The following is a 19,622-nucleotide window of genomic DNA, read 5'->3' as shown; positions in this document are numbered from 1 at the left end:
CGAAAGGACAAATGCGAACAAAGGCAGCACGAAGGAACTCGCGTTACATTAGCCATTCGTTCACACACCTAAAATCTTGTTCGATGCACCGGTTAATTAGACATGGTTATGCGCGCATCACAGCAAACAACGATTTAAGAGCGCTCGCCTCTTCTGAGTGTTTGGGCTATCTCGGATAGCCGCGCGAACTTGGGTCGGCAGAGGCCCATGGAGTCCTCGTACTCGAGGTAGAATGCAGCCACGCACAGACGAGGGTACAAAGTCACAGCCCTTTCCACCTGCGTGAAGATAACATCATAGACAGATAAGCGCGCCTAAATAATGTTTACAGGCAATAATAAGACTATATATCTGGAGGTGATCTACGCACCTGGACATATCCTTCCCTGGAAGCACACTTAATCACAAAAAGCTGTGCGTCGAGGTTGGTTTCTCCACAATAACGGGAATAGTAAGGAGAAGCCCACTTCAATGCCTTCACTTCGGAGACGTCACACTGATTAAGCGTTAGCGTGCGTGTGTTTTGTTTGCATGAGGGGAAAGACACAGTCGCGAGGGTGGGTTTCGTGCGTGATCTTACCACTTCTGTCGATAAAACCAGATGCAAAAGGTGCGCCATACTAGTACATTCAGGATGTGGTGACGTAGCTTGAGTTGTGCACATTTTTCGCCTACACGAAAGGGATGTCATCTATAGCGACTCGAGGTCGGCTATCAGAGCTTTTGAGAGCGGCGTCGTCTCCGAGAAAGCCCTGCGCGTGCTCCGGAGTGGCCGCCGAGACGGTATAAAGGACCACGTACTTATATGGTTTCCCGCACACGTTGGACAGGTCAAGGGTGCTCCCCCCAACCTCAACGAGTCGGCCCACGAGACCGCGCGCGCGCTAACCGACCGCGCCGGTTCCGGGCAACGGCTTGGTAACAACGAGGTTGCGGAGAACAGGGACGCGCCTGCCACATACAACGAAATAACGAAACATTTTTACCTCGCGCGAAGAGTGTACCCACTCCCTCACCCCAAACTTAATAGGCCTCAGGCCCTTACGCTCAGACTACTGCAGACGGAGACGTACCCTAATCCGAGCTCCTTACACGCCATTTATCCCGAGGTATTCCCCAGTGACGCTTGCCCCGCATGCGGAGACGTAGCCACGCTAGCGCATATGCTCTGGGAGTGCAAGGCAACGCACACTAACCCCGATACTGCTTCGGCCAGATGGGAGGCGGCCCTCCGCAGCTCCCTCCTGGCTGACCAGCTCTGGGCCGTCCAGCAGGCCCGCGGAGCGGCCGGCAGGCTTGGTCTGACGGTCCCGACGTGGGAGTCGCCCGCTGCGCGCTGACGCGCGCCTTGCAGGACCCAAATAAAGTTTTTTCAACCAACCAACGATGACTCATGTGCACACCGCCCGATGACGACAGTTGCGCTAAAGATAGCAGTAACCATACAATGAACCGCGGAAACAGGACAGCCGCTTAGCAATCGGCTTTTAGTGAATTGTAGCACAGTTATTTTCATTGCATGTTCATGGCCTGTTCAATTTATGCTAGCGATGGCAAGAAATACATGTCATTTTGACGGTCATTTGTTTCCACACGTACCGTAATGCTTTGAGTACCTGTCACCGATTGTTGCCGGAGCAGCAGACATAACTGCTTCGTGTGTCTTGATATCAGAAGGCGCCAACACTTTCCCTTATCAGAAAGATTCAGTGGATATTTAGTGCGGAAAGTGAATGCAGAATCAGTACTGAGGCAACAGCGATTGTGAACCAGGCATGACGTTGTCTGGCTGACACGTCGATACTGTATACGTCATGGCACGAGAGCGACGTAGGGTGAATTCGATCACATTGTTTCCGTTCATGTCTTCCAGCAGCGAGAAAGCGCTCCGTCTGCAGATCTTCGTTCCTGTATTTTCAGCCCCAGTTCTTGCGATAACGGTCCGCCATATTTGCAGTTGCAACTCGCCCAAATCGCTACCCATTTAAGCTATATATATATATATCTGTTACCGGTGGGGAGTAGTAGAGTGTGGCCAACTTTGAAAGCAAAGTTCAACAGCTTCTGTTACGTAAAACCTCACTACATTGACCACTCGAATCTGGCTTAGTGCGCAAACCGCTTAGCGACTAGAGATACCGTCAGCTCTACCTTGCCCGATAGTCCCGCCCTTCATACTGAAGATCACGAAATAACGCCTTTAGATGGTGTCGTATTCAGCGTCCACCTTTTCGCGAAGTGTTTCCTCTTCGTCGTACGTCTGCCAGGCGTTCTGGTTGGCCCGGTACGTGCTCAGGGCTCCGTCCACATGCACGGGGGCCTGATAGCCCTCCTTGCTTGAGCAGACCTGCGGGAACACGCAATGGTAATAAACTGCGATTACGAACCTCCTGGTTTCATAATGTGCAATGTCAGTGTACTTATGGCGTAACGAACCTACATAAAGACGCGTGAGCGCTTATTTGGCTATTCCCCGTGAGTTTGGCGAGTGTCTACGTCACACCCGAGGCGCTGCAATAACATCTATAAAAAAACCTCTATAAAAAAGTTCGGCAGGTGTAACACAAAAAGGCGAAATCTTTGCTGTACTCATATAAGACAAGATGAGTCGCAATGAGCTGTACACATAATTGGAACCAAAGTGGACTCTTTGAGCGCCTTATACGAGCCCTTTTTCGTGTTGTGCATGTATTTACGCCTTCCGCTTGTCACGCCCGTCCTTGTTTCGCTTCTCACTTCCGCATTTCGAGACCTGCATTTTGCTCTTACCGACGCAGAAGCACGAGCATCGACACGCGCTTCTTCCGCAGTGACGTACTTGCGCGGTCGTCCGCACGAGCCGCAAGGACGTGCACGTTCCATCACTCACCTATTCGCCGCCGACCAGCGCCACCGGCCACAGCCGACGCCGCAGCAACTGCGCCTAGTTTAACGTAAATGCGCAGTGCGCGCGGGTCCGCTTTTGTGGCCGACAACGCCTGTTACTTCGCAGACCAAAGCCCAGAGAAGGCGTCGGCTGCGCGCGCATACGATTTTTCCACTCGCTCACAGCTGCTTTTTCGTCACGACGCGTTACGCGTCAATATCACCGGCTTTCCGAGGGGACCTCCAACATAGACACCTAAGGCTTACGCTTTAAATAATAATACTGCTAAATATCGAGATCGTACAATAGCGAGTTTTAGTACTGCGTACGTAAGAACGCCACGTTTTGCATACAGCGCTTGCGCAGAACTTGTGCTCATGCGCACTATGCGAAATAACGCAGAGTTCTTGAGTACGCAACGCCGTTACGGACGCAACGTACGCAGTACTAAAACTCGCCAATAACACGATACATATTGTTACGATGGGGTGTGTTTATTTACAAGTGAATAGATGAAAGGGACGAAGGGTTGCCGCGCTGACACCGAGTTGCTTCGAAGACAGCCGCACTTCGTTCTCCTCTTCCTTCCCCTCCGTTGTCGCTTCAGCGTAACACTCCTCCTTTCCCAGACGAAGCCCTCTGGGCGAGTATACATTACGTGCGCTAAGAGTCACGTGGATGACAGCGCTTTAGGCGGGCGACGTGAGCAAGCTGCGTCTTCCTAGAACGGTAGCCGTGAGCTACGAGGCGAGCGATCGAATACGTGACATCACTTAAGCGATCGACGATGACGAAAGGGCCGGTGTAACGAGCCAGAAACTTTTGACACAGACCGCGCTTGCGAAGTGGTGTCCAAAGCCACACTTTGTCCCCTTTTTCGTACGACACGTCCTTGTGTCGCGAATCGTAGGCGAACTTGGAGCGGTCCTGGGACGCCAACGTACGGAGCTGAGCAATGCGACGTGCTTCTTCTGCGCGGCAGAGAGTCTGGGCAATAGAAGAGTCCGCACGAGCGTTTAAAGGTAGAATGGTGTCAAGGAAGCTTCGGGGTGGTCTAACATAAAGAAGATAGAATGGACTGTAACCAGAGGCTTCATGCTTTGCAGTGTTGTAGGCGTAGGTGATAAAGGGCAAGATGTCATCCCAATTTTTGTGCCTGGAATCGACGTACATCGAAAGCATGTTGGTCAATGTCCTGTTGGTGCGCTCGACGAGACCGTTTGTCTGCGGGTGATACGGGGTTGCGTGGCGAAACTGACAAGCACAGAGACGCAAGAGCTCTTCTACTACATCGGCCACGAACTGGCGACCACGATCGCTAACAATAATACGAGGTGGTCCATGGCGCAGTATAACCGAAGACAGGAGGAAACTCGATACATCGATAGCCGTGGCCGTTGGCATCGCTTTGGTTTCCGCATAACGTGTCAAATGGTCAACGCAGACTATAACCCAACGGTTGTTGTTTGATGAACGTGGAAATGGGCCGAGAAGATCCACTCCAACCATTTCGAAAGGCGATGAGGGTGGTGTCACAGGGTGAAGGAGACCGACCGGAGCCGTATTTGGTCGCTTGAATCGCTGACACTTATCACAACTGGCCACATACTTTTCTGTATTGCGTCGCATACTAGGCCAGTAGAAGCGACACAGTATGCGGTGGTACGTTTTGGCGAAACCCATGTGCCCAGCAGATGCGTCATCGTGCATAGCATGAAGTACGCGCGTTCTCAAAATTTTAGGGACCAATAAAAGAAGGCGGGCACCATCAGCTGTGTAATTCTTTTTGTATAGCAAGCCATCTTGAATAACAAAGTCGTTTTTACCTATCGGCTGAGCGGCTGAATCGAAGAGGGCATCCAAGCTGCGGTCGTTGCGCTGTTCCTTCCGGAAGGTGGCGAGATCAGGAAAAGCAGTATCGTCGATGGCAGCTAGAAAATCGTCAAAATTGTCAGCGTCACATGCAGTTGTTGGTAGAGGGAGCCTCGAGAGACAGTCGGCGTCAGCATGATGGTGGCCACTCTTGTAACGGATTTCAAAGTCAAATTCTTGCAAACGTAGCGCCCATCGCGCAAGGCGGCCAGACGGGTCACGGAGACCAACCAACCAACATAGGGAATGGTGGTCAGTAATGATCGAAAAGTGCCGCCCGTAGAGATATGGGCGGAACTTATGGACAGCGAGAACCACAGCGAGGCACTCTTGTTCAGTCACGGTGTAATTCTTCTCGGCCTTGCTCAATGAACGACTGGCGTAGGCAACGGCATGCTCGGCGTCATCGAAGCGCTGGATGAGAACAGCGCCGAGACCTATTCCACTTGCGTCGGTGTGCACTTCTGTTGTAGCAGAAGGGTCAAAATGGCGCAGTATGGGCCCAGAAGAGAGAAGGAACTTAAGTTGGCGAAACGAAGAATCACAATCCGCTGTCCAGATGAAAGGCGTGTCCTTGCACAGCAATGAAGTCAAAGGGTAGGCAGTATCAGCGAACTTGGGCACAAACCGTCGAAAGTAGGAGCAAAGACCCAAGAAACTTCTTAGTTCGCGTTGTGATTGCGGTTGTTGAAAACTGCTAACTGCAGCAACCTTCTGAGGGTCTGGACGCACACCGTGCTTGTCCACGAGATGTCCAAGTACAAGCGCTTCTCGTTGGCCGAAGTGACATTTCTTCGAGTTCAGGGTAAGGGCAGCTTGTTCAAGGCACGTTAAAACAACGTCAAGTCGATTATTGTGTTCGGCAAAAGTGCGACCAAAAATGACGATGTCGTCAAGGTAACATAAACAAATCTCCCATTTCAGGCCGCGTAGTACCGTGTCCATAAACCTTTCAAACGTTGCAGGAGCGTTGCACAAACCAAACGGCATGACATTGAATTCAAACAAGCCGTCTGGTGTGACGAAAGCGGTTTTCTCTTTGTCGACGGAATGCATGGGTATCTGCCAATAACCCGATCGGAGGTCCACAGATGAGAAGTAGGATGCGGAATGAAGACAGTCGATAACGTCGTCTATACGGGGAAGTGGATACACATCCTTTTTCGTCACAGAATTGAGGCGCCGGTAGTCTACGCAAAACCTCCAGGACCCGTCTTTCTTTTTCACGAGGATGACCGGCGCAGCCCATGGGCTAGCAGAATCTTGGATGACGCCCTTGGCCAGCATGTCGTCCACCTGTTCAGCGATCACCTTGCGTTCAGATGCGGACACGCGGTATGGTTTCTGCCTTATGGGATGCGCGGACCCTGTGTCGATCCTGTGGCGAGCCCGCGTATTTGGAACACGAACTTTGGTAGCGTCCTGGGTGAAATCAAACAATGAAGCATGCTTGCTAAGGACGCTGACCAGGGCTTGACGCTTCTCGGAGGGTAGTGCCTTGTTGACCATATTCAGGAACGGTGACGAGTCTTCAGGGATACCAGGGCCAGTTTCATGCGCTCGGCCTTCGAGCGAGGCGTCATTACTTAAGGCGTCTATGGTGAGGCTGGTATCCGCTTCAAACGAGGCAAGTCGCATACCGCTGGGTAGCACAACAGGCTGGTTTGATAAATTTGACACCCACAACGCACTTGTTCCACAGTCCACAGAGATAATACAACGAGGTACAAGCACACCTTTCTTCGCAATGACCGAAGGCACGGGCTCAACAATAGCATCAAATGCTTCGGTGTCGACAAGACCAACAGTAACTTGGACGCTGGACAAGGAACGTGCCGGTAAGACGGAATCTTCAAGGACGGCGAGGGTGCGCGAACATGCAGCAGGTTGGTCGGCAAGAGGAGAGAGGAAGAGCTCGCCAGTACCGCAGTCAAGAGTGGCACCGCACTGTTGTAGGAAATCTAGTCCAAGAATGACATTATGCGTGGATTTAGCGAGCACTGCGAATTCGGCTTGATACACGTTATCAGAGAAATGAACGTTCGCGGTGCACACACCAAGGGGTCGGAGCAATTCTCCACTCACAGCACGAAATGTGTTATCGTTATCCCACCGAAACATCACCTTACGGCCTAATTGGGTTTTGAAGTCCATGCTGATAACGGAGACACTCGCTCCCGTGTCCACTAAAGCCAGCGTAGTAACATTGTCCACAGAAACACGAATCTTGTTATGACACATGGTGACTGGCGGAGGCATAGGGGCATGTAGCTGAAGATGACTGGCGACCTCACCTCCATCGGTCGCGCCACCTAGTTTCCCGGTGGCGGTGACGTGAGACGTCGTCGAGGAGATGGGGACCTTCGGTGGCGCGAAGACGGCGGCGTCAAGCTCCGCACAGAAGCCGGCGAGTCGCTGCGGTAATTCACCCGATGGCTTGTCCTGCTGTCAGAGTCAGAGGGCCAGTGTGTCCCGTCAACGGGCTGATTGCTGCGCCGATAGAAAGTACGCGGTCGCTCATAGGACGGTGCTGACGTGCGACGGCGATTAGGACAATATCGGGCGACGTGGCCGCGGCGACGTGGCCGCCGCAGTTGAAGCATATAGGGCGCTCACGGGACGCACTGATATTGTCAGTAGAAAGATGAATGGCCCGGCCGTCCCACTCCTGAGAAACTGCAGGTGGTCTGCGTGCGTAACCATCATACGACTGGTAACTCGGACGCGCATTCGTAGAAGGGCTTGGCACTCTAGGACGAGGCGCGAAGTTGTAGGCATCAAAGGAGGCGGCGTTGATGGACGTCGCGCCAAAGCCGCAGGGAGGAAAGGGCTCTCGGGCCTTAGGAGTCGGGAGAGAAGCTGCCTCACGTCGGTCGAGCTCTTCGCGCACTACTTGCCGAATCACCGACGCAAGGTCAGATGGGGCGGGAAGAACATCGACACTGGCGACATTAGTTACGTTGGCCAGGCGTCCGAACTTTGGCGTAATTCGTCGAGCTTTCAGAGCTTCAAATGTACGGCAGTGCATAATGACATCACTTACAGACTCCAGATTGTCTTTTGCTATGAGGAACTGGTATACGTCCTCCGCGATCCCTTTTAGAAGATGACCAACTTTGTCCTCTTCTGTCATCCGAGGGTCTAGTGCCTTGCACAACTTGAGCACTTCCTCGATATACGTCGTGCAGGTTTCCCCGGGAACTTGAGCTCGCTGCATGAGGGTTTGCTCGGCGCGCTTCTTTTTAGCTGCGGGATCTCCGAAGCACTTCCTAATTTCATCTACGAACGTCTGCCACGTCGTCAAGCTTTCTTCATGGTTTTCAAACCATACAGATGCTGTTCCCTTAAGGAAGAGGCCTACATTGTTCAGCTGGCCGGTAGCATTCCAGCCATTAAACCGACTCGCCCTTTGGTAGAAGCTGAGCCATGCGTCGACATCCTCCCCAGGTTGTCCGGCGAAGGTTCGGGGCTCGATGTAGGGTTGCCATGGAATACTGGAAGCAGGTGGCAGGTTGTCGTTGTTGCCGTCAGAGGCCATCGCGGGTGGCAGGCCAGCACTTCGTCGACTTCGGCGAAGCTCCACGTATTGCGCCTCAGCGGTCGGTGCGTCGTCGTTCGTCGGGGGCGCCGTTATCGTACCCAGCACCTCCACCAAAAACTGTTACGATGGGGTGTGTTTATTTACAAGTGAATAGATGAAAGGGACGAAGGGTTGCCGCGCTGACACCGAGTTGCTTCGAAGACAGCCGCACTTCGTTCTCCTCTTCCTTCCCCTCCGTTGTCGCTTCAGCGTAACAATATATACACGAAATGCGGGCACTGTGTCGTGATTCACCTTTGCATAACAAAATATAGAGACGCACTCGCTGACAGCGCTATGTAGCTAAGAATGACACAATCCGGCAAATCTGGAGGCGACCTTTTTCTCTATGAGAACACATTGAGATCAACATCTAAAAAAACTTAAAGTAAAATTTTAGGGTTACATGAGGAACACGAGAAACAGCGAATCGCACGCGGCGCGCTGCTTTTGGGAAGATCTCATTACGAAGTCTACAGTTGCGTTGGCCTTCAGTTCTACTTCTCAGTCTCAGTGGAACCAACCATCCCGCTGTCATCGTTGTTATAATAAGGAAACCGTTTACAATATCAAAACATTTGCTGGAGTGTCTACATACCTTGCAGTTTCCCTCACAAGTTAACACAGCAAAATATGGCGTTCGTGGCCCACGGGAGCTGCAAGCACGGATGCTATACTACAATTGCAATAATTGGTAATACTGCATAAAGTGGCCTATACTTCGTCTTTCCGGCTTGAGAAAGTACGCGTCTTTGCTGATCATATTCAACTGGATATTGCGCTTTAAATAGAAAAATAAGGAATGATTACATGTATGCGTAGACCATTTTTTGGTAGTTCGTGTAGGAAAATAGGATTGTTTGACAATCCAGGCCATCACTCTAGCGGTCTAATGACTTCAGTGAAAAAATGAATGTAAAAAAAAATCGTCCTCTTTCTAGTAAAGTTGACTTACGTCACGGAAGTTGGACCATCGCTCATTCTTGCATGTCGTGTTGTCTCCTTTCCTCATCTTGTAGTTGAGGGCCGCCATGTTGAAGGAAATGCAGAGTTGCGCTGCTGTTTCATTCTCGACGTGCAGGATACGCATCCACGCAAGAGCCGTTCGCTGATGTCATGAGAGACAGAAATAAAACAAAATGCATAATCGGGGAGTAAGCACTCGCCGAAACACGTCTGTTGATAATGTGTTCGTAAGTCAAATAAAGCCGGGTATATATGTTGCACTGTTGACGCAAGGCTAAGGGCCCAGCGGAGAAGATCGGTTCCTAGCTGGTCCTGGCAATACGAAATGATGCCAAGTTATACGAAGTAATGCCAAGCGATGCCAAGTTCCAGTCGGGTACAGCACAGTCGCCTCTCGCCGTTTCGGCCGTACTACGTCGTGGACTACTTTAAACGAGTCGAGTCCAGCAGTCTCACTTGGCAGCGCGCTGCGATTCCCGGTAAGCGGCTTCCTCATCGGCAGTGCGAACCTTCTTCTGTCTCTTCATGTCTGCGTCTGGCGCCGCCGCCACGCGCCGGCTTTATACAGTACGAAGGAGCACACGCGCAGTTGGCCGTGACGACACGTCTGGCGCGACCGAACGGTTGCGCGCAGTGTCCAGGCAGGTGGGCTAGTGGCAGAGTAGTGTATGGACTAGCGAAGCAGGAGCGCAGCTGTGCAGCCGGTTGCTAGGTAACGCGCGGTGACGTCATCGCGGCGCGGAGTTTTTTGTTCGCGTTGGACAGATTACGGCCGGTTTAAACAGCCCCACTGTTAAAATCTTTCGTTCATATTTTACGGCGGTTGTATGACGTCATGTGTGGCGTTTCTGCACAGGTCACGTGATTCAACCGCATGTGACGGCGAGCGGAAGCTCCGCAAGTGATATCCTTAGGATATCGAAACAGGCTACAGTGATATTTGATGAAGCCGCGTACAAAAGGACACAATAACGCACACATAAAATGACGCAAACAGCGCTTGTGTTTGCGTCATTTTATGTGTGCGTGATTGTGTCCTTTTGTGCGCGGCTTCATCAAGTATCATGGCTCACCAACTAGCCCATCAGTACAGTATTAAGTACGCTACAGCGGGAGCACTTACGATAGGAACGGAGGTCGTGAGTGCGCCGTCCTCGAGGAAAGACGAGGGCAGCGAGAGCCTGCACTGCCCTTGTCGCTTGACACGGTGCGTCTCGAGGATCAAGTAGTCCGAGTACCTGCGAAGCCGGGGAACCAATGAACGTCAACGACGCACTGAAGAGCAACACCAAATCTGCTCACAGAAGTAATCTTGTCAATGTCGTAGTCAATGGCATGTGTATATACACGCACATATACAAACGCCCGCACGAACATGCATAAACGGTGGTTGAACCCCCCGGCAAAAAATTTCTGGCTGCGCTACTGAATCTTGTCATTTATACAATCGAACCCTCACATATATAGCACACGTATAACTAATCATTCTGTATATCGAACGGTTGTAAAACCCCCTTGAATATATTTTCGATGTATTAAATATTTCACATATCGAATTACCTATATATAGACCTCCTTGGTGATCCCCTTCAGACTCTATATATCCGGGTACTACTGTAGCTATAATTTTATTCCTTTCACGCGTAATGATTGATTAAGACTAGAGAAAATGACGGCCGAACTTAATGTTAGCTTGATGTTTTTTTTTTCCAATTTCGCACGAAACGTCAGCGATGGTGCACCAGCGTATCGTCACTGATTTCGAAGTGTTTGATGGCATTTGTGCAGGGGCATGGCCAGAAACTTTTTTCAGGGGTGGGGGGGGAGGTGCTGAACTATACCTTATGTATGTTCGTGCGTGCGTTTGTATGTGTGCGTGTATATATATGCAAGAAAATTGAAAATTTTCAGGGGCGGGGGAGCTTGGAACCCCCGCCTCCCTTGGCTACGCCCCTGCATTTGTGCAATCCCTGGCTCAGAAAACGTGCCAGGTTGAGTATTTCATATCGCAAGAATTGCCAATGTAGTTATTTATGTATTAGCAACTAACCTTACGCACGCTGCAAAAAATCAGTGACAGCACGGCGTCGTGCTGGAACGTCAGGACGATGTAGCTTTCCTTCTTTTGCTATTTTATCTTTTCTGACGTACGCGGTCTTTTCTCATGGTATCAATGGCAATTCTTCTATTGAATAACAGTAATTTACAAATGCGATTTAACTGGCTATCTCTTTTCAGCGTCTCTTCCAAGTTGTTTTAAAGGGGTAATGACACAAAATTTCGCGACCGAGATAGCCTGCGGGATCGATTCCAGTGAACATGCGTATATTATCTGCAAAATACCAACAGCGAATATAGCTTGGAAGTTATTTTAAATGAATTTTGAAGTTTCCGTGAGCGATCGACATCCTCGCGCTACGGATACCCTCAAAGGGGACCATTGGGGACCCCCTACTTCCCTCACGTGACTACGCTGCAACAAGTTATGATGGCGTCATAGCCGCCATGTTTTTTTTTTTTTTTTTTTTTTGCCGCGTTCGCTCCAGCAGCCTACTTCTCTGCGGCTGCTCGCGAACCGCGCGGAAGTGCGTCACAGTTCTGTGTGCTGACGTGATCGAGCGCTGCACCCACTAGGAGGTGATAGTTGTAACCGGAGGCTTGTCGTTTTTGAAACCGAAACTGACACTGGTCGGTAATTATGAGGAGCCTGTAATTAATTATCTGTAGCGCGCCGCAGCAAACTATGATGCCGTGTTACGACTAGCAGGCACCCTGCAACACACTGCAGCAAAAAAACGCGAGGCCAACATTTTCGTGTCAGTACCCCTTTAATGAAAACCTTGTAGACCGCTTAATCACGATAACGCGGGTTCATTGAGCGTACTCGTATATTTGTGGTAACATACGGCGCAAAAACAGACCAAACGTCCAGTTATGAGTTAATCATGCACTCTAAATTAAGGTTTGCATCTGGTTCTCCATGGCATGGAAGTCTCTCGTCACGTTAATGCAAATTCTACTCGGTCTATGACTGTTGAGACCAGCTTTGACTGCGTTGTCATTCCTTTTGCTGGAGTCTTGCTAAATACGCATTCGCAACTATCTGTGATCTGAACGTGAATTCCATAGAAGCACACGGAGTTGCTTAGCTCATCTACTCGTTCCATTACACATAGCGCATTAACCTTAATGTTACAGCGTTTGACGCGCGCTCAAGACTGTTTTCACTGAGCGCGCCTCGCCTACGAGCGGACGCGAGCAGTTGCAAAGCACGTCGCTTTCGCGTTCTCTCTCTGTAAATACGATGCGCTAGCTGTTTGCACGAATACGCTAGCGTTGACTCCACCTACTCTAGCTATACCTCCGGCTTTGATACGCGTTTGCCTAAAAGGCTGTGCGCTAGAATAATGATAACACGAGCTACGGTCGCATTTAGGTAAAAAAAAAAAAAAAAAACATTCGCGCCACTTCCACACCGCGAAAACTGTACAAACTGCGGAGCAGAGCTGATGATTCGCCTGCCTCTGTTGACGCCTGGCGTTTGTTTCTCTGAGTCGAAGCTGCGAGTTCGCCTGTCTTTGTTGACGCTGACCTTGCGTCTCAGTCTTCCAAAGCTGAGGGTTACCTCGCATTCGCTGGCGTTTCGCCTCCGCTTATCTCTTCCGTAGATGTGCGTCTAACTCCCGGCGCTGGTATTTTTTGCTATAACCTAGCTGGCTCGGCGCGGGCAAGTGCACGCTGACGTTCTAAACGTGAAGACTGCTCGGCGTGCATGGCGGGAAAGGAAACCTTCATTTGTGATGCAGTGGCGCCCTCTCTTGATCTATTTTAGTATTGACTTGACCTGTAGCGCCATCTTTTGACCTATTTTTAGTACATTGAGCGTGACGCCAAGCGACGACGATACGACAGCCCGGGCCCCGAAAGTGCTTCGCACTCAGAAGACCTACCAATATGACATAACTCGAAAACATATTGAGCGCTTACAAACAGGGACGTAAGGGAGACGACAACACAATGCGCTACGTCCCTTACGTCCCTGTTTGTAAGCGCTCAATATGTTTTCGAGTTCCGTTTACCAACACGCCCAAAAAATGGCAATGCTAAAATTCAATATGACATAACGAGAAATTTTGCCCGATTACAACACACGGTGATGATACCTGGCGATTTCTTCGAGGTGCTCGGCCACGTCTTCCGCCGTCTTTTCGTGGTCCGTGACGCTAAGGCCCACCACAATGAGCAGCTTGCGCTTAACCCTCGCGAACTCGTCGTGCAGTCTCTGCGACCAAGTATGATGACGCCATAAGGTACGAGCAAGATTGTACGAGGCTATGGGCACGTTTAATTAGTGATTAAATGTGTCAATCATTTCCTGACGCGAAAGTGTTTTATCCCGTGCTTCACCAAGAAGTTACCGACGTCACTTCCGTCACTGAAGTGCGTTAAGAAAAAATCACAGCATATCCACGGAGTGAATGATGATGAGTGGGCGAAGCTGCGGAGGTTCATCGGTAAACCGTGAATCTCCCGTGAATTCTGCCCAGTACATCACCGACGTGGGATCGGGCGCGTTTATACTAAAGGTTCGATGAGTTATGACGACTTGCAGCTCACTTTAGTTTTACATGTACGCTGTGAATTTTCATTGTTTAGAAAACCATTGCTTTAGAAAACATCTGGCATCTTTCGTTAAGCAGCTGGCGTCTTTTCGTTTTGCTTTAGAAACATCTGGCATTCTTTCGTTTTGCTTTTAGAAAACATCTGGCGTCTTTCGTTGGTTTATTTCATCAATCAACGGCGTTTTGAACAAAATTTTTATTGTTTATTCACGCACAGGAGAGTTCTCACCAGGCACTACCTTGGAGGTAAACAATGGCTGCTAATGGGAATGAGAGACAGAAGAAGTCGGCTTTTAGCTAACACTTACACTTCTACTTCTACTAACGTTTCCTACTGGAACATGCCAATGGCTGCTAATGGGGAATGAGACAGAAGAATTCGGCTTTTAGTTAACGCGCACGCTGCGAATTTTTTATTGTTCAACAACGCACAGGAAAAATCTCCCACCGGCACCACCTTGGAGGTCAAGATCTGGTACTAGCGTTACGACTGGTTACGCACTACTACGACTACGACTACGAGGGACGAACGGGTGCCGCCTTAAGGAGCTTCGCCCCTAAAAGTGGTTAACATTTTAGAGAACTTCGTACTCTACTACTAGAGAACAGTAAACCGTCCCAGACGGTGTAAAAACTTGCGTATTTTCGCAAGTTTTTACACGGTCTAGGACTACTGTTCTTGCGTATTTTCGCAAGCAACGTGTGCTTAGAACAAATCTTAGACGATTTAGAATACGATGCACTCTACTATGGGAGGACATTAAGCTGTCCCGGTACAGAAACACACCGAGGTCAAGACTAAACAGCGTGGACAACGTCAGAGACCACCCGGGAGTGCCACATTGGAGCCAACTTGTAATGCACGACATCTTGCAGATACAACTTTACGCACCCTTCAAAAACGTGATAGCCGTATCGGTTGACTTCATTAACATCATGTGTCTAATTACTATTCGATTTGGTTTTCATCGAGGCACTCTAGGAGAGATTTAATCGCTGTGCATGACTTTTATCTGAGACTTGGTAATGTTATAGACTGAAAGAAAATAGATCTATTATTGGCTTATGAACTTTGGCAAGCTCCGCGCTGAGAATACCTCATTATACGAGAATCCTGAGATGGGCATCTCAGATTAAACCTCCTTGGCTCAGATGCGTGTTTAGCGCAAGGATGTCTGCTCTGTAGCAGTCCGGTGGTGAGTTAAAAAATCAAATAAAAATAAGACAAAAGACAACGCAATCACTAAGCACCCTCTGCAAGTGTGTGCTCTTTCATATCTACAAAGCTGCAGAACTTTTATGACGATGCGTTTCAATTTCGTGTTGTGACCGATTCCTATGACAGGGGCATCAACGACCTTTTTCCTAGCTGCTCTTATTTTTGGTCTTATATCGGACATGAATGCAATTTGAAGCTGAAAAACTAAACCGAAGAAATAAACGATGCCTGCGCACAAAGGATAAAGTTATACAGCATCGCACAAGCACTCGTACGGCGACCTAAGTAATTTCTCTTAACGACCATAAATGAATAAGCAATGATTCTTGCATCTGCGTATTTTGAGTCATATCAATGTGAGTGTATGCATATTAACGAATCTGACAGCGCGGCTTGTACGTTCAAGTCTGCAACATGTCGTTTCAGTTATGTTCACATATTCATTAGCGATTGATGGATATTCATCTTTTGCACAAAATGAGGACCCAAAGCACACTGATGTAAGAAGACATCCCACTTATACACGTGTGATGCACGCATGTGAAAGTGGGATTGCCACTGGGCTCACGCATGCGCTTCTTGCTAAAAATTGCACATGTGTTATGACGTAATACGTAATGGGCTTCAATCGTTACATATGTCAAGTGTGCTTGATACCTCTGGGGTACTCTTTTTGCTGTTTTTCTTGCGTTCATATCACGCGTTCAGGCCTGCATTATCTTGTAATTCTTAGTGCCAGTTTACCAGCCCCCTTATATAATTTTGTCGTTGTTTGTCTATGTTTCGGTTAAAGAAAAGCACAGATGTGCAGTAGGAATCTATATAGTAGGGTGACAGAGAAGGCGGCGCGGGGAAACCGGCTGTACCAGCACCGCGTAAGGTGTTCGCCATGAAAACCGCTCAAGGTGCTTCTCTGAGCGTGAACCGCCAAACGGTGGATGGATGGATGGGGCTCTACCCTTTTGATAGGGCGGCGGCTCACGCCACCTAGAATCATTAGAGCCAATTGACTTATAATAAAATACTAACTCTATGCAGTGAAATACTAAATTTCACGCCTGCCTTGATTTCAGCCACCAGTCAGGTGACCTCCTGTTGGTTATTTCTACGTGCTTAGGGTCTAATTTGCCTACACTGTCCCCAAACCCCAATGCTTTGAAAAATTCAGCCCCATTACCTTAAAGTGTAGGGTGAGGCCCTATACAGATAAGTATCGGGTATTCAGCCGTTTCCTCCTCCTTCCCACACGCATAGTGTGGCTATCGCAGCAGGGTATCTGTTTATCTGTATCCCAGAAGGGGCATCTATCCCAGATGAGTATTTGTGTGCCACTCCTTCTGTGTCCCGCTCGTTTGCTCTGCCATGTTTCCACAATGTTTCTATCCCCTCGTACTTGGCCCGGTACGTCTTAGTCCACAATACTCCCGTCCTGGCTTCAAACAAAAGAGGGCTACCCCGAGAGTTATCGTAGATCTCTGGCAATTTCCTGCTTGAAAAGTTCCTGCTTGAAGCGATGGCGGCGGCGCGCGCGCTCTGCTAGAGACTACACACAAAAAAAAAACGAAGTTGCTTTAGAGACGGTGGGAAGATAACGTTATCAGTTCAGTGTTGGCGCGAATTCGGGCACACCTTGACGATGGGGAAGTAGCGCTTGCCGATCTCGTTGGCCTTGACCTCCTGGTCGAGCAGCGCGATGCCGTCGAATCCTTGCAGGTTGAGCCACTCGATGGCGCTGCGCGCGAAGTGTCCCATCTTGGGCGGGTTTCGCCACAGCCGCGCGTAGAAGTCCGATAGATGCTCGGCCGACACGCCCACGAGAAGCGGAAGTGACGTCTTGGTGCGCAGCTCCTTGAACTGCTTAAAGCTTTGCTCTGAAAAGAGCGCCACCCCATAGAATCAAGAATTGAGTTCGACATGACCCAGTAATCGTGAACTCTGTCCAGAGGCACCGGTAAAACGTAACCGTTGTATGTTATCTTTATTTGCAATAGTATATGCCAGGGGTCTCGAGCTCACCTCAGCTAGCGGGCCGCACTCACGAAATTTAGACCCGTTAGGGCCAGGGCAGTGAATAAGGGGGCAAAATGTCAGCCAATGTTGCTATTTGAAAGAATACCTTTCCCATATCTCATATATGGGTCATTCCCGAAGGTGATTTGGAGTGAAGATTCGAGACAGATATCGATACTGATATCCAGAATGTCTAAAATCTGGACACAGATGTGTTGTTGTACAGTTATGTTACAACACATGATGACCACATGGGGTGCCTCACGAAAAATATGGGACGGATGCAGTAATCTGCGTGCCGGGCCGCTAGCGAAAGGTGCGCGGACCGCGTGTCTGAGACCAGTTGTATAAGCAATGTATTTGTTCTATTTGTACATATGTCTATTCTTATAAGCAATGTATACCATCTTTATTTGGTTTGTTGGCTATACTTCTGCCGTCCTATTTTATACTTCGGTCCTGCTAAAATCCTTTTGGGGATTCCAGTATATGTAAATGATAAATAAAATAACCCCGATTCCGTACTAAGAATCGAGTAGCACTATACGCGTCATTAGCATCCATGATGATGATGATGAAATGAACTTTATTTGGTCCTGGAGAACCCCGATCAGACAACCCCCGAAGTGGGGTCCGCCGCAGTTGTTGGCCGCGCCCACGCCGGTACTGGAAGACCGTCAAAACGAGCTTTTAGAATGCGGCGTTCTTGAAACAGTATTCATCCTAAACCATCGTATACCTTTAGTTTTGGTAATAACTACCTGCTTCTCTTCAAATTTGTTTATTTTTGTTCATATTGAAATTGAAACCATGGTGATTGTCAACACCACATGGTTTTAGTCATTTAAGGTCCAAAATCCAATACTTAATTTCGGAGTTGGTGTCCACAAACGGGGACATTAGTTGCAAATATGGCAGAAAACATCGCCGATAAATCCGAATTCTGGCTTTCAGTGCTTCGACTATTTTCTTAAACGACTCCTAAACACCAATAGCATAACTTCGGTTCACGCTACTCTGTACGCAAAAGAAATATTGATTGCAAAACTTTACACAGTTCTACATAAGCAGCCGCGCGCGTCGCGATCTGCCCACCGCCTTTTGTTTTGTTTTGTTCACATACCAGCCGTTAATGTTCACTTCTGCTGCCCACTCTTGAAGTATGGGTAGAGGGCCCTCTGGGCGACGAAGGCGTGAGTTTCCAATGACACTGAGCAGTTTGATGTTGTGTAATTTACTTAAGAAGTCGTCCCCAAAAACGTGGATGCAGGTAGCGAAGAGGTTATAGCGGAACTGCGTACATGAATTGTCCCAAATAATGTTCGCCATCACGAGACATCCTGCCTTCAGTAATAACCATTAATCGATGCGTATGGTATCGTCGGAATTCTCACCGTCCTCCTTCGGCATGAACCACTTGTGTTCCGAGAAGAATATCATGTCCCGGTAGATAAGGTGCGTGCAGTGTTCGGTCGGATAGTGGTCCATGTCGGAGAGCAGGTCTCCCGCGATGCACAGCACCGCCGGTTCAGCTGCACACATCGGGCAAATTGCCTTCTTTTTTCGAGAAAAACTGACTCGCGAACCGAAAATCCCCTCACGGAAACAGCAAACGACTAGACGTGTTGCTTTTAGCACTTAGTGTAAAGCAGTAAGTGTAAAACAGTACGTAAGTGGTTTACTTATTGTAAAACAGTAAGTGCTAAACGTTGTGTGTACTGGGATCCAAAGTGCCCTGGCATCTCTCATTGGGAATGCAACTACCCACAATTCAAGTGCATTAGTCACTGCGACCATACATCGTATGACAATAGCCCACGGTAACCTCAATGAAAACCAACAAATAATGAACCAACAGATAATTAAACGAGCCCCTAGTATTACCTTCTTTTAACCCACCGTTATGCTTTAAAAAAGCCTATTTTTATTCATTTTGGTGCCACAGTTTCAGAAATATTAGAGGTCAAGCATAGTAGGTTCTACTTCATGCCTATATACCTATTTATCCATGCCTGTTGCTTCATGAAATGCTTTCAAATGCATGCTTTCCCGGATTTGAGCCATTTTTGCTGCAGAGAATGCTTTTGGAAGCTGGTTTGTTTGAGCCCTTGGTTCCTTAAAATGCCGTGCTCTTGTATACTTCAACGGTAAGCAATCAGACTTCAGCGGATGCAGTTAAAATTTATCACATCCTGTTGTGATGATGTCCTTTCATCACTCGCCTTGAATTTTTTAGCCTTTCCTGATGCTATTAGCCGCGTGTCACGATAAATGAGCGTACTTTGCTACAGGGTGATTCCACGTAAGATCGAACAAACGATGGCTGGTCGACCTCTCAAACTTATTTCAAAATTTTATATATTATTGCCTGATGAGTGGAAAGAAGAGATCCGCAATTTGTTTTGCCGCCAAAAATTTTTTCGAACCACAGGAAATCAATAATGACGAAGAGGTGGAGGGGAGCACTCATCCGCTCTGCTGTTTTGG

The 19,622-nt window shown here is 48.8% G+C and overlaps 1 protein-coding gene across 1 annotated transcript; it reads right to left on the bottom strand.

Moving 5' to 3' along the window:
- Positions 1-134: 134 nt before the first annotated feature.
- On the bottom strand, positions 135-18,677 carry LOC125758884 (uncharacterized). The gene is made up of 7 exons (XM_049416617.1): positions 18,530-18,677; positions 16,755-16,996; positions 13,448-13,566; positions 10,408-10,522; positions 9,274-9,426; positions 2,228-2,347; positions 135-278 (listed from the first exon to the last, which is right to left on the bottom strand). Exons 1-7 carry the CDS (start codon positions 18,675-18,677, stop codon positions 135-137), a joined length of 1,041 nt encoding a protein of 346 aa, XP_049272574.1.
- Between the last annotated feature and the right edge of the window lie 945 nt (positions 18,678-19,622).

The sequence above is a fragment of the Rhipicephalus sanguineus genome, chromosome 6 (genome assembly GCF_013339695.2).
Source record: "Rhipicephalus sanguineus isolate Rsan-2018 chromosome 6, BIME_Rsan_1.4, whole genome shotgun sequence".
Classification (NCBI taxonomy): domain Eukaryota; kingdom Metazoa; phylum Arthropoda; class Arachnida; order Ixodida; family Ixodidae; genus Rhipicephalus; species Rhipicephalus sanguineus.
The sequence above is the reverse complement of the archived record's forward strand: the minus strand, read 5'-3'. Positions and strand labels throughout refer to the sequence as shown.

Excerpts from the sequence above, each read along its gene's own strand:
- LOC125758884 (XM_049416617.1), bottom strand. The coding sequence starts at position 18,677 with ATGTGTGCAGCTGAACCGGCGGTGCTGTGCATCGCGGGAGACCTGCTC. Across the intron at positions 13,567-16,754 it reads GCTACTTCCCCATCGTCAAG|AGACTGCACGACGAGTTCGC; the intron begins GTGTGCCCGAAT and ends ACTTGGTCGCAG. Across the intron at positions 9,427-10,407 it reads TCACGACCTCCGTTCCTATC|CGAACGGCTCTTGCGTGGAT; the intron begins GTAAGTGCTCCC and ends TCATGACATCAG.